General features: G+C 45.2%; 1 protein-coding gene across 3 annotated transcripts in view; it reads right to left on the bottom strand.

The window, feature by feature from the left end:
• PLEKHH2 (pleckstrin homology, MyTH4 and FERM domain containing H2) overlaps positions 1-14635 on the bottom strand; it is a 140874-nt gene that overhangs the window by 86990 nt on the left and 39249 nt on the right. For all 3 annotated transcript variants that reach the window (XR_014218166.1, XM_082217292.1, XM_082217293.1), the window contains 9 exons: positions 14129-14204; positions 13536-13630; positions 12732-12876; positions 12208-12344; positions 11022-11132; positions 8395-8481; positions 2248-2406; positions 1351-1431; positions 812-991 (listed from right to left, as the gene is read on the bottom strand). Coding sequence is in view for 2 of the 3 variants with exons in the window: in XM_082217292.1 (XP_082073418.1) it covers positions 812-991; positions 1351-1431; positions 2248-2406; positions 8395-8481; positions 11022-11132; positions 12208-12344; positions 12732-12876; positions 13536-13630; positions 14129-14204 (1071 nt within the window). In the remaining variant the exon portion in view is untranslated. The remainder of the gene's footprint in view (positions 1-811; positions 992-1350; positions 1432-2247; positions 2407-8394; positions 8482-11021; positions 11133-12207; positions 12345-12731; positions 12877-13535; positions 13631-14128; positions 14205-14635) is intronic.

Below are 14635 nucleotides of genomic sequence, written 5' to 3' on the forward strand. Positions count from 1 at the left end.
AACATAAGTTTGGGTGGTATTCAACAAAGTTTTACTGAGAAGAGGCCCACTGAAATTAATGCAGTAGGTTTACTCTGAGTATAATTTAGTAGAATACCACATTTTGTACTTAAAAAAAACATTCTACATCCCAGCGTAATCAAAATATTACTAAAATTCTCCAATTTGCTTTGCTTCCAGCATACACACCCACATGATGAATACCATAAAGCTGTATAGAAATCTACAGACCATACAATAAATACTTAAATTGAAAGATGTTAATATTCCACACACACCCTCAGCTTCTGAGGATAAAGGGGAACTAAAGAAGCCTGAGGCTCACTTCAGCTCCTTCTTGCAACACTCAATTATGGTTTAGCATTACGTCTGAATCAGCACAGTGCCGCTTACTTTTCCCTTTGATATACATTATTCTATGTTCACCATTGGGACGCGGGTGGCGCTGTGGGTTAAACCACAGAGCCTAGGACTTGCCGATCAGAAGGTCGGCGGTTCGAATCCCCATGACGGGGTGAGCTCCCATTGCTCGGTCCCTGCTCCTGCCAACCAAAGTGCAAGTAGATAAATAGGTACCGCTCTGACTGGAAGGTAAACGGCGTTTCCGTGCGCTGCTCTTGTTTGCCAGAAGCGACTTAGTCATGCTGGCCACGTGACCCGGAAGCTGTACGCCGGCTCCCTCGGCCAATAAAGCGAGATGAGCGCCGCAATCCCAGAGTCGGCCACGACTGGACCTAATGGTCAGGGGTCCCTTTACCTTTATGTTCACTATTAAAAATTGACTACAGACATATTATAAACCATTTTCTACCTTCTCATGCTTGGATCCTATAAGGAGGTAAGTGGGACCTTGTTCTTTAGGGTGGATGACGATTGTATAGTGTGTTGATAATAGGCTACGGCCACTGGCCTCATAATCTTCATCTGAATCACAGGACCGGTCAACTTCTTCAACTTTAGCCTCCCAAAGTTTTATCTGGCCTAAAGGAAACTAGAAGCAAAGACATTAGGTAAGGTAAATGAGAAAAGCATACTGGTAGAAAAACTGACAAACATCATACTAGGTTGTGTGTGTATATGTGAATGTAGGGGATACACCCAGTTATCACTCTTGTTGCCACTGTCCTAGCAATAATATACACACATTTCCTACCTACGAATGTTTCCTTCATCTAGAATTGCAGGTTCAAGTTTTGTTTTCCGATAATAAATGCTGAATTTGTGAAATTACCACTTTGTACCTACTCACACAGTCTCAAGAGAACTAAGAAATGACCTAGGACTTCCGACCTTGAAGTCACAAGTAAGTAGAAATGAATTCTAATACCTTAATAGGTTAAAAAGACATACCTTGTCTTCTTGGCTGCGGAAATAATACAAAGTTTTCCCAACCAGCATACACCACACTCTCTTGGAATATCCATGTTTCACCTGCAAGTGAATAAATTGAAGAATGCCTAGTATGTACTGAGTATGAACCTATGATTCCTTTACTTTATTTTAAATACACAAGGGATCGTTTTCAATGATAGAAATGTTGGAATGGTTTCTCCAAAAAGCAAATACCAGATTCAGACGATTGCAGTGGAGATAAAATGATTAAATTTCCCCTTCATGCCTGCTCTGATCACAACTGCCAGTTCCTCAAGCTTATATTGTTTGTATTTTTAAAAAGTTGAACGCAAAGAGGCATTTCATGTCACATCTAGTTTGCCCCTGGGAATTCTCAGAAAAAGCCCAGGAGTATGGTGAGCTTTTCCAGGGAAGAACAAAAACCCAGCCTTGAGAAGAATGCTCCCAGCTGTCCTTGCCCAAGCAAACTTTAACTTCAAGTTAACAGGTTGTGCAAAAATATTTTAATTTCCTTTGGCTTCCAATTCAATGAACTGGGCAAGGAGGCAGGAAATTGGAAGCCCCATGTACCTTTGCAGGAAATAACACTTCTGAGCATGCTCAGGAGTTTCCAAGTATAAGAATAAATCAACAAAGCCTTTACTGTCCCCAACAAGCCCTCCCCACCATCAGCTTTCCGCCCCTTGCAAAAGTAAGGTTGTTTGGAGGGTACTGACCAGCAGTGGCTAACCCATTGTACTCAAATTTAGAAAAGATTTGGGCTGTGAATTGGGGAGTTGCTATATTCTCAAACTCCTATTTCTGAAATTCACCTTCATCTCTTAATTCTATCTGCTAAGAATTTGCTAATTTACAAAAGCAAAGCTGATAGTACTGGAGAATAAGGATTTCTACCTTGGTAAGCAAGCCTTTCATGGCAGGTTTGACATCTGGTTGAATGAAAAGTGGACTTGCAGCCTGTACTTTAAGAACATTCTGCAGTACTTTGATCCATTCTTCTAAAATGTTTGGGGAATCTGCAGTCAAGTAATAGGTTCGTTTTTCAGTAGTCAGCTGCAAAGTGATGGAAGAAATAACCTTGAACTGTGGTAATACAAATCATCCTAACCACATTCTACTGGTACCTACATTTAAACATTAAGTATTGTCAGGGAACTGACATCGGAGGAAAGGGAAGTGGTAAGGCTCCCAGAGACTGGGAGAGAGTCAACAGCCAAAGCAGGGACCAGCAGGGGGAGCGCGGGGTCTCTGGAGGAGGATCTCAGTAATGCTGAGAGAGACGCAGCAGCCCAGGCAGGAAGCAGCAGGGGAGAGAAAGGGGTGAGAGACACTTCGAGCGAAAATAGCGGGGAGGTGTCAGAAGCAACTGCAGGGAGACCCATACTCCGCCGGAAGCTGCCACGTCGTGAGTCCAGGAGACGCGTTTCCGTTAAGGAACTTCTTTGCTGGAAGCGCTTCCGCAGACAGCCACTGTCAGACTCTACTAGTGACTAGAGCAGACATGTCTGAGGAGCTCTGTCACACACAGAGGTTTGTGGGGTCGCACAAACTCTGAAGGGGCACAATTTTAAGCACAAGCAGCTAACCATCCCCTGACAGCAGTCTGACAGTCTCTGTACGCTGCCTGTGCAGGAGAAAGCATCATGAGCAACCCAGTCGGAACCGGAGACGCAGGGGTTGGAGCTGGTCCAAGCTTGGAAGAAAGGTATCAAGCTCTGGAGGTCCAACTTGCGCTGCAGACGGCGAGGCTCGAGGAGAGAAGGGCTCAGGATGCTGACAAAAAGGGGAGAACCACTCAGTTCCCCAGAAAGGTACCAGGATTGGTGCAGAAGTTTGGGGGGGACCCCAAGGATTACCATGCCTTTAGGACCGAGATGCAATATGCTCTGAATGTGCAGTTTGATGAGTTCCCTGATGAGGAATCGCGAGTTGCGTTCGTAATTGGGCATCTTGAGAAGGGGGCGCGGGACTGGGTTCGACCCCTGATGGCAACGCACAACGATATCCTAAAGGACACTATGAAATTCTTTCGTGCAATGGATATCATGTTTTCCAGCGATATTGAGGAAGGGGCGGTACGCAGACAGCTAATGGCTTGCAAGCAGGGAAGCAGATCTGTCCGTGAGTACTGGACTGAATTTACCATGCTGATTCACAGATTGGGGTGGGATTTATCGGCGGCACCCATTCAGATGCTATTTGAAGAAGGTCTTTCTTCAGCTGTGAAAGACGAGCTGGCCAGGAGCCCCAGGGCGGGGTCTATGGATCAGCTGACCAAATCTGCGCTGACCATTGGAGCGCGCCAGGAGGCAAGAGCCTTGGAGAGGCGGGAAGGGAGAGGGGAACGTTGGAAGGAGTTACGCATTCCAGACATTCCTGAGCCAGCTTTCCCGCCGGCAGAGCCGATGGAAATCGGAACAGCCCGCGCGCGCGCAGTTTCAAAGCCCAGTGAGGGGGCGAAGAAGGAGGGAAAGGGAGCCCGGAAATGCTATCTCTGCCAACAGCCAGGCCACTTTGCCAGAGTCTGCCCCCAGAGGAAGGAATGGCAAGGGATGGTGGGAGCTGTTGAGGGGGAAGAGCAGGGAGAAACGGAGCAGGTAAAAGCCAACGCCTGGTTGCCAGCAGGGCACTGCAGCCAGGCCAAAGAGCAGTGAAAGTGCCCCTTCCCCAAGTGCCAGTGCCAGAAGCTCCTCGACCTGCTCTAGTGATTGAAGTGTCGCTAGAGCTGCAAAATGGACACCCCCTAAAAATAAAGGCGCTGTTGGACTCAGGCAGCTCCTGCAATTTCATGAGCAAGGAGTTTGCTGCTGAGCACCAGATACAGACTATCCCTTTAAGCAACCCCCTGCAGGTGACCACGATTGATGGCAGGGAACTGTTGGGAGGAGGCGTCAGCTTGCAGACCGTCCCAATGATAATGAGGGTGGCAAGGCACACAGAACTGATAGCGTTTAATGTGGCCACCTTGGGAGGCGCTCCCATTATTTTGGGAATGAGCTGGCTAGCCCTACATGATCCGCTGGTGGGCTGGCATCAAAGAGTGGTTTCCTTCGGTTCCGCACACTGCTTAGAACACTGCAGGGCGGAAAAGGGGTCAGCAGGGGCCCAAGCCACCCTAGCAGGGACGGAAGTGATGGAGAAGGGGAAGGTGCCACCACAGTATGCTGATCTCAGCGACGTGTTCAGCGAGAAGGAAGCGGACCAACTACCCCCGCATAGGCCCTTTGATTGCCAGATCAATTTACTCCCTGGAGCACAGCTTCCTGTAGGCAAGTTGTATGCCATGTCAGACAGGGAGATGCAGGAGTTGCGAGCGTTCATTGACAAGAACCTGAAGAGAGGCTTCATCAGAGAGTCCAAGGCAGCGGGGGGTAGCCCAGTGTTTTTTGTGGATAAAAAAAACACGGACAAGCCGAGGCTGGTATGTGACTTTCGGGCCCTAAATGCAGTGACAGAGCCGGCGGCTTTTCCTATGCCCAGGATTGATGATATTTTGACCAGGGTGCGAAAAGGAAAGATTTTTACAAAGCTGGACCTAAGGGGGGCGTACAACCTGATACGTATAAGGAAAGGGGATGAATGGAAGACCACCATGTTCACCCCTTTGGGGGCATTTGAATACCTCGTTATGCCTTTTGGATTACAAACAGGCTCCGCGTGTTTTCAAGCCTTTATGAACCATGTACTGGGGCCTTTGCTCTACAAGAATTGCGTGGCCTTCTTAGATGACGTGTTGGTGTATTCGGAGAATGAGGAGCAACATGTGAGAGACGTCAGAGAAGTGTTGAGCAGGCTGCAAGCCAACAGACTGTGGGTGAAACTGGAAAAGTGTCAGTTTCATACCAAGGAGGTGGAATTCCTGGGGTACCGCTTGTCAGACAAGGGGTTGGCCATGGACCCCGGCAAGGTTCAAGCGGTGCTGGAATGGAAAACACCCAAGACCAAGAAGGATGTGCAGAGGTTCCTAGGGTTTGGAAACTTTTATCGTAAGTTCATCCGAAACTTCGCCCACCTGACGGCGCCCATCACGGACTGTCTCAGCAGCAAAAAGAAGTTTGTTTGGACGGGGGAGGCGGAGCGAGCGTTTGAGGAACTGAAAAGGGCCTTCGCCTCTGACGAACAACTTCTACATGTGGATTTACAAAAAAGCTGAGGGTCGAAACAGACGCTTCTGACAGAGCCATAGGGGCGGTGCTTCTTCTGCAGCCGGGGAAGGAGGGGTCAGAGTGGCGACCGTGTGCCTTCTTTTCGCGAAAGCTGAACAAATCTGAGAGAAACTACACGGTGCACGACCGGGAACTTCTTGCTATTTATGAGGCCTTCCGGAGATGGAGGCACCTACTAATTGGTGCACAACAGAAGGTGCAAGTGTGCACGGACCATAAGAATCTAGAGTATTGGAGAACTGCGCGAGTGCTCAACCAAAGGCAGTTGAGATGGGCCCAGGAGTTCTCCAAATTTAACTTTGAGATTTGTTACGTACCAGGCCCGGAGAACGTTAGGGCGGACGCTCTCTCACGCAAACCTGAATATTTGGAGGGGGAGGGTGCACCCGAAGAGACCCATGTTATTCCCGAGGACCGCTGGGTGTGTGGGGCGGCTTTGGTGGGGCAAAGGGAACTGGTAGAGGGAACGGTGCAGGATGAATACGCCCAGGACAAACTCAGGGGTCTCAGGAGGGAGGGAGACAAACCCGGGGGTTTTGAGGAGAGAAACGGGGCGTTGTATTACAAGGGAGCGTTATACATACCTGAAGGGGAATTGAGGGAAAAGGTACTCAAGCAACTGCACGATAGCCCCACAGCAGGGCATTTTGGGCAACACAAAACCATGTGGCTGGTTACCAGGGAATTCTGGTGGCCCAAGGTCAGGGAAGATGTGCGTGAATATGTGAGAGGGTGTGACCGATGTCAACGAGCCAAGGGGGAGAGGCGGGCACCGGCCGGTTTATTAGAACCACTACCCACGCCGGAAAGACCATGGGAGGCAGTGGCAATAGATTTCATGACTGATCTGCCCAGGTCCAAAGGGAAGACAGCCATTATGGTTGTGGTAGACCTGTTAACCAAGATGGCCCACTTTATAGCCTGCTCACATGCGGTCACCGCAGAAGAAACCGCTAGATTGTTTGTGGAAAATGTGTTTAGGTTGCATGGTGCCCCCTTGAGGGTGGTTTCGGACCGAGGGAAACAATTTACTTCCAGGTTCTGGAGGAAGCTCATGAGCTTATTGCATGTAGAGGTGAATTTTTCCACTGCCCGTCATCCAGAAACCAATGGGCAGGCGGAAAGAGCTAATGGTGTCCTCCAGCAATATTTGAGGTGTTATGTGAATGACAGAGAGAATGATTGGGTGGAGAAGCTGGCGTTGGCAGAATTTGCCTATAACAATGCAGAGAACGTGTCCACGGGGATGAGCCCTTTTTTGGCCAATCACGGGTGTCATCCCCGAGCCTTCCCAGGGGGGGAGGGGGAGAACTGGAGCGTTCCTGCCGCAGAACAGTTCGTTGAAGAAATGGAAGCGATCCATCGCCAGCTCCAACTTAATTTAAACAGGGCGAAGGAGGAATATAAGAGGCAGGCAGACAAAACCAGAAGGGAAGGGGAAAGCATTAGGGTGGGGGACCAGGTGTGGCTGTCCACCCAAGGGTTACCATTTAAAGGAGGTTGTAAGAAGTTAAGACCCAAAAGACTGGGCCCATTTGAAGTCACGCAACAGGTCAACCCAGTGGCTTTCAGACTCCGGTTACCGAACCACATGAAGTTGCACCCAGTGTTCCACAGATCATTGCTGTCACCGTATATAGGGGACAGAGAGGGGAGGGTCAATAGGGGACCAGCTATGGAGGAAAAAGAACACAGCTACCATGTAGCGGAGATTCTCGATTCTAGGTGGAGGGGAGAGCAAGTAGAGTATTTGGTAATGTGGGAAGGGGAGCCGGAGTCGGAAAACACCTGGGTCAGGGCAGAGGATGTAGATGACGAGGTTTTGATTGAAACTTTTCATCAGAGATTCCCTAGAAAACCCCAGCCAGTGGCGAGGTTCCGGAGGGAATACTTCGCCACCACCGACGACGAAGAAGAGTTGGAGGGGTTCGCTGATTCCGAGGTGGAGGAGGATTCAGCGAGTCGGAACGAAGACCGATGGAGGGAATTGTTCGAGACGTCTGAAGATGAAGAGGATTCTTTTAGGGGTTTCAGCTCCTCACCGCCCAGAGGAGAAAGTAGGGGCGGGGGAGAGGGGGGCCCTGGAGGGGAGGTGGATGTCAGGGAACTGACATCGGAGGAAAGGGAAGTGGTAAGGCTCCCAGAGACTGGGAGAGAGTCAACAGCCAAAGCAGGGACCAGCAGGGGGAGCGCGGGGTCTCTGGAGGAGGATCTCAGTAATGCTGAGAGAGACGCAGCAGCCCAGGCAGGAAGCAGCAGGGGAGAGAAAGGGGTGAGAGACACTTCGAGCGAAAATAGCGGGGAGGTGTCAGAAGCAACTGCAGGGAGACCCATACTCCGCCGGAAGCTGCCACGTCGTGAGTCCAGGAGACGCGTTTCCGTTAAGGAACTTCTTTGCTGGAAGCGCTTCCGCAGACAGCCACTGTCAGACTCTACTAGTGACTAGAGCAGACATGTCTGAGGAGCTCTGTCACACACAGAGGTTTGTGGGGTCGCACAAACTCTGAAGGGGCACAATTTTAAGCACAAGCAGCTAACCATCCCCTGACAAGTATGTAATAAATAGAGTTTGAAGTTAACCTAGTTATAGAAAATCCAGTAATTAAAAACCTCCTGCAAAAACAGTAAATCTGGATTTAATGAGGAAGAGTGAATGGGGTGGTATTCTGATGAGGATGACATTATGTAGAAGCTGCAAAAAAACTTCTATGCATGAGCAGCACCTAGTCAATAAACGGCTGAGTGGAAGTGCTCTGAGTTCTACTGAAAATTCATTGTGCAAGACTAGTAAAATGTCACTAAGAAGGGGTTTGTCCCTCTGCCTGTGTGGTCAGAGAAGGCCAAATTCTTTCATTATAGAACGTTAATGAAGTACCTGAACTGTTTGCTTTCCATCACCTCTTACAATACGGCTGGATGCATTTAGTTCAATCTGACCTTGGGGTTTACGTATTACATCACTCTGTAGGAGAAAAAAAAATGAGAAAAATGAGACTGATGATTTCCCCCTCTTTCAATTGATCTGATGGGATGAAAGGACTGCTAGGGATAGAAGAAACATCAAAAGGACTAGCTTCCCTCTTTGTTCACTGAAAGCATGGCCTTCTTGTCTACTTCAATGCCTCCTCACCAAAAAGTTTTCCTCCAGCAAAGGGCTAAGAAGACAAGCTGTGAAGCCACGTACTGTATATCTCCCAATGGCACAGCCAGAGCCTGGCTGAGAACTCATTGTGGCATCAGCTACAAATGCTGTTGCCCTGGAAATTTTCAGAAATGTCAGCATCTTATGTTATCTTAATTCTTGTTGTGGCTCATCTAGAAGATCCTCCAGCCACAAGATGTTCTATTGAAAATAGAATCAAGCTGAATCTAGAAACCACACATGAAACTCTAATAGATAATGCATTCGAATTATGAATATGCTTTAGCTCCAGATCCAACTTGTGTTCTGTGAGGTCTCAAATTGAGCATCCCCATCCTTTGGATGCAGAGGGTGGGATACTAATCTAGCCACAGGACAATTTATGTCTGGGAACTTTCAGCTGCTCCACGACGAGTTATCTAAAACATAACATTTATTAGCATATACCACCAAATGCATGTTGTGCAGTGGAATGCTCCACTCTGATGTGACCACATTCTGTAATGAAGAATCTGCTCTGGATTTAGCTGTTGGGTCAGGAAGAACAGATACACCTCTAGATGTGTGTGTGAGTCTGATGACTTATTCCTCCTTAAATCCAGAGAGAAACTATGTCTAGCCCTTGTCTGCTGAAGAGAACAGTAGCTATTGGAACTTGGGTCATATTATTATTATTGAAACAGTCTAATTCCATCTAAGGATTTTGGGGTGGACAGAATTCCTCCCCAGAAGATGTGCCTAACAGACATGCCCTAGGCAAGGTAAAGTGACTGACAAATTTACTAAACATACAAATAAATAATGTGCCTATCTAATTATTATTATTATTTATTATTATTATTTCAATCTATATACCACCCTTCATCCGAAGAACATTTCATAAGAAAAATGCAAAATGAGAAGACAAAATGCATAATAAAACACGAACAAGAACAATGCAATAACCCCCCCTTCTACACATTTAAATGGCCGTAAATTGTTTCATCAACCAAAGATCTAGTTATAGAGAAACATTTTTGCATGGTGCCTAAAGAGATGTAATGAAGGCCCAAACAGACAGAATCAAATTTCTTGACAAGTTCTGATGCAACAGTTGTACACTGGAATCTCCTTTTGAAATTCTCTTTTCGAGGAGAACAGAAACTTTCAGGTCATCAGGGAAAGGCCATAGCTCAGAAACGTCTGGTCAGTAGGGGAAGGGGCATGCATAGCTTTGGGCAAAACGGCCCCATGTTTGTTCTCTGGTGTCATTGAGTAGGGCCAAAACCTTGGAGACGGCAGATCTTGTGCAAAGAGGAGACTGGAAGCTTTTGCCCTGTTCTTTGCAACTTTGGACAAACTGTGGTTTACTGAAACCAAATTCAAATATTGACTTATGAAGCTGGCTTGTTTCAAGAGAACATAGGTTAACCACAGTTTAGGGTTTGGAAGTAGCAAGAAAGTAGAGGGAATAGGAAGCACATGAATGAAAGAATCACCTAGGTTCGTTCCCATAAAGATAACCATAGTCTAGTGGTTTTCAACCAGTGCACCATGGCTTCTGTCCCTCTTTCCTCTCCTTCCTCCTCTGATGCCTTCTTGCGTATCTGCCTCCCAAAGGCTTGAACTGCTGTTTGTTGCAGCAGCCATGGCTACAAGCTCAGCAGGTGAATGATGCTCCGGGGCTGGTCAGGGGGTGCTGGTTGCCAGGAGCTGAGGTGGCCTCGGAGTAAGCAAATGAGCAAGGGAGTCCAGCCAACTACTCTGCTAGCCCTTGCTGTTGGGAAAGGACAGACAAGTCCCAGGTCCCTGTAGGGCAGTGTAAGGTGGCACCTCTCTTTGGGGTGGGGGGCAGCTCAGAGACCAGGGGAGGCAGCAGCGGCTGCCCAGAGGACTCTCAAGGAAAAGAGGCTGAGGAAATACTCCGCAAGGGAAGGTGTTCGAAAAAGGGTGAGACACTGCCAGCTCTGCAGGCAAGGGGTGACATAACTGGGCTCCAACAGGAGCAATGACAATAGTGGCATATGAGCTGTCCCCAGGAAGGCTGTGGCTATGGCCAGGCTCCTAATGGACCCTGGGGCTTTTGGAAGCACACACTAAAACGGAGGATGTGGTGGACTTCTGTGTCCTTCCCAACACGGCTAAAGCAGGCTTACTTAGATCAGATGGGTAACACAAGGGGAAGTCTCCAAATTTAAACTTGCTGCAACATGTTCATCTTTCCCTCCCTTTTGAAGAGAGATCTCCAGTGATCAACTGACATTGCCATTCTGTCATAAGGTCTGCAACCAACCAACAGATGCCCAATGGTAGGCTGATTTGCAGAAATTGATGCATTCAAACTCATACTATAAGCAAAATACAATAAAGAACTTGCTTACCGGAGATTTGTAGTACAGCAATTCACCTCCTTTGAGTACAAACCACCGTCGTTTCCAAGTCTTTACTTTACCACCCATTTTTAACAAATAGCCTGATTTTTCCAATGGCTCCTATAATTTAAAAGGTATTTTTTAATGTGTTGAAGGGTAATTATGATTTATTTTTCCCCCTTAGCTATACAGCTGTAATGCAGAAGTGTAAAACTTGATTGATCTGCAAGTCTTACTGGTGTGAGTTAATAAGCCAAATGCATGGAAAAGCTTCATTGTGCATAAGAAATAACCCATCAACACACAGAGCCAGTGTGGTGTAGTGGTTAAGAGCGGTAGTCACGTAATCTGGGTAACCGGGTTCGCGTCTCCGCTCCTCCACATGCAGCTGCTGGGTGACCTTGGGCCAGTCACACTTCTGTGAAGTCTCTCAGCCCCACTCACCCCACAGTGTGTTTGTTGTGGGGGAGGAAGGGAAAGGAGATTGTTAGCCGCTTTGAGACTCCTGAAGGGGAGTGAAAGGCGGGATATCAAATCCAAACTCTTCTTCTTCTTCTGGTAATATAGCCTGCTAGCATAAGCACTGCCACATCTTCTCTCTACTCTTTGCCACTCATCTCCTAATCTATCAGTTTCATCCTCCTCCCGCTTCTCCTCTTGATGACTCTTTATAACTTGTAAAAACTAAATTGTAAGTGCTTATCTTTTGCTTCAGAAAGTTAAATTTGAATTAAACACATATAACCCACATACATATGTTTTAACTGGAAAATGCATGTATTTCCAGGTCCTCATTGTGCACACATCTCTACCAAATCTCTAATTTGTGTTTTGTTTCCATTCCTCCCACATCTTACATCTTACATCAGACTCCTAGGCATTTTGCAATCCTACAGATGTATTCTTTTGTCTCACAAACATCTGTGGGTGGGTGGGGGAAATCTCGAAAGTCCAGGAATTTTAAAATGGGCATAAATTGTCAGTGTACTGCCGTTTTCAATTGTTTTTTGATTGCTCCTCTGTCCACTCTCTTTCTCTAAGTAGCCTATTATGTACACGTATAATGAGAGATTACGCAGGTTAAACCTCAGAGAAAATCGTAGGAAGAAAGTATTAAGAAGTGTGGCTATCACTTGTGCAGATATAGCCAAAGGAACCAAGGGCCCTGGAATAAAAGAGGCTGTACATTACTCACATTTTTCCCATTATCACTAGATGATGAGCAGGTTTTAGGCAATTTCTGTTCAGGTTCTGAATAATCTGTATCTGTTGAGTAGGCATCAGGAGGAATAGCATAGTCACCTTCTGAGGTCATTGAAGACAGAGACACCCCTGGATGCAAAGCAGATAATAATAATATATTTCCTGCTTGTCAAGGGTTGAACCAACAACCAAACAATCCTTGTTAGCCTGGAAGATGCAAACTATTAGAGCTTAATCAGTGTCAAATGTGAGTTGTACGAACATTACTGTTACTGTAACAGTTTTCCCTTTAGAAAGGTTGGAGATGTTTCAGAAACAGGAAAACTTCTTTAGTTCCCAGCTCTCTAAAAAAAAACAGGAACTGCAATAGTCATAGTCTATAATGCTTCTCTGGCTTACCACATCCAAGCTCTTGTTTGTCCTTTCCATAAATGCACTGACTTGGGAGATATCAGGAGAACCCCTAGAACACTTATACTGATTCAAAAGTATTGTGTTCATATGCCTTATGCCCACCTCGTTTCATAGCTCGTGGACTCCCTGGGCCACTTCTGCTTCGAGAGTCTGATTCAGATGTCCGAGAACTGGATCGGGAACTGTCTTCTTCTTCAGACCCAGAAGAGTCATCTAAGAAAGGGTTGTTGCTGATTTGTGTTGCTTTCTAATAATGAATATAAAATTAATGAAAGTAAAATCAAATTCAAATCAAATTCAATTTACAAAGGAAATTCAGAAGGTTGTGGAATCAAGTACAAAGGAGAAATGGGGCCCCAATTCCAAATTATTAAGGTATGCTGTAGAAGCAACCCAATACATTTTTGTGGTATGGGAATGTTTGGTGGGTTAGCTCTTTGTCTCTCCTCTTATGCTTCTACCTTCATGTACCAGAAGATAAAAGCCCTGCCCACAGCTAAGTGGAATATTGGAGATTGTTATCCAACATTTGGTCCTTCGCATTCACTTTCTTTCCATCAGTATTTCTGGCTCTACTGTATTTTAAATGTTACTGTTATGTTCAGGTTTCACATCTGGTGCATGAAATAATAATATGCCACCAGAAGGCTCCACCTCTTAAATATTTTGCCATTTTCATTTAACAATTTAACACTCATCATATTCTAAAAGATTACTAGAAAATTACTAGTCAATCATCGTACCCTGGGATTCTAACTGTAGGATCCCCACTACAACAATTCCAAAGCAGTACCAATAACTTTTCAAGCACTTTTTTTTTTGCTCTGAAATGTATGAGATGTCATGTTTCTGAAATAGACCGCAAGAGTTCATCCCCTAAATACAACTTTTAAATCAAAATCTTACCCCTTTAAGAGTGGTATAGACTGGTGTAGTCATATTCTTGTATATTAGCGATGTGTAAAGTCCTGATGAGGAATATGAAGCTGAAGAGGTGGAACCTGAAATAAAAAATAATACACACACACACACACATTCTGAAAACGCTGGATTACTTAGGGCAATTTTTCATTGAATAAAGTAATAGCCGAATAATCAGATGTACAGATACAGATGTACAAGTTCTAAGAAGGTAAAAGAACATGTGGACAAAATGCATTCTATGAAATTTATACATTTTTGATATGTTAATATTTTTAAATAGAACGAAGAAAAGGAGATAATTATAGCAAATTTTAAAAGCTAGTAAAAAGTAATGTAAATGGTCATGAATACAAGAAGCATGCTTGATCAGATATATAACTTAATATATATAATTAAAGAAGCAAAACATTTTCCAAAGACTGATTTGTACTCTTTTGAGACCTTTTATTTCTACAAATAGGCAAGCAAAGGATTTTTATCCTGTTTACTCTGAGGTAAGTCTCACTGAGTTGAAAAATATGTACCTGTTAAATAAATTTAAGATTTCAATCCTCAAACAGCTTTGTCACACTTACTTTTATTGAAAAAGTCCATGTTGAAGGCCTCAGAAAAGCGTAAGCCTGACTTGGCTACAGCATAAATTCTGCTTTCCTGATATACAAACAGAGGTTTTTAGAATACATTTTATTAAGTCTTTCAATAACTTTAGGCTGTGTTCACATTACATCTATGACCCACTGCAACTAAATTCAAATGGGAGCAGAATTAAGTTTCTTTTCAATGTTAGGAAACATTTTAACAGCTGATGTCAAAAATTGATAATCTGTTATTTGCATATTTCTGCTCTAGTTCTCTATTTTTTGCAGCTATTCCTTATAAAATGTATTTCTTTCAGACATTGCTGCATTTTTTTTATTAGCAGCATATTATGATTTTGATGGTTCAGGCAGTGGCTCGGCTTTTTACATACAGTTTCATAGTTATATAGATATTTCTTTTCCTGATAGTGTTTGTATGGTTTTGTCATGGCCTTTGGCTAGTACAACAAAGCTTATTTTGATTATCAGCAACATGATTTGTTC

Source organism: Podarcis vaucheri (genome assembly GCF_965113315.1).
Source record: "Podarcis vaucheri genome assembly, chromosome: 3".
Taxonomy (NCBI): domain Eukaryota; kingdom Metazoa; phylum Chordata; class Lepidosauria; order Squamata; family Lacertidae; genus Podarcis; species Podarcis vaucheri.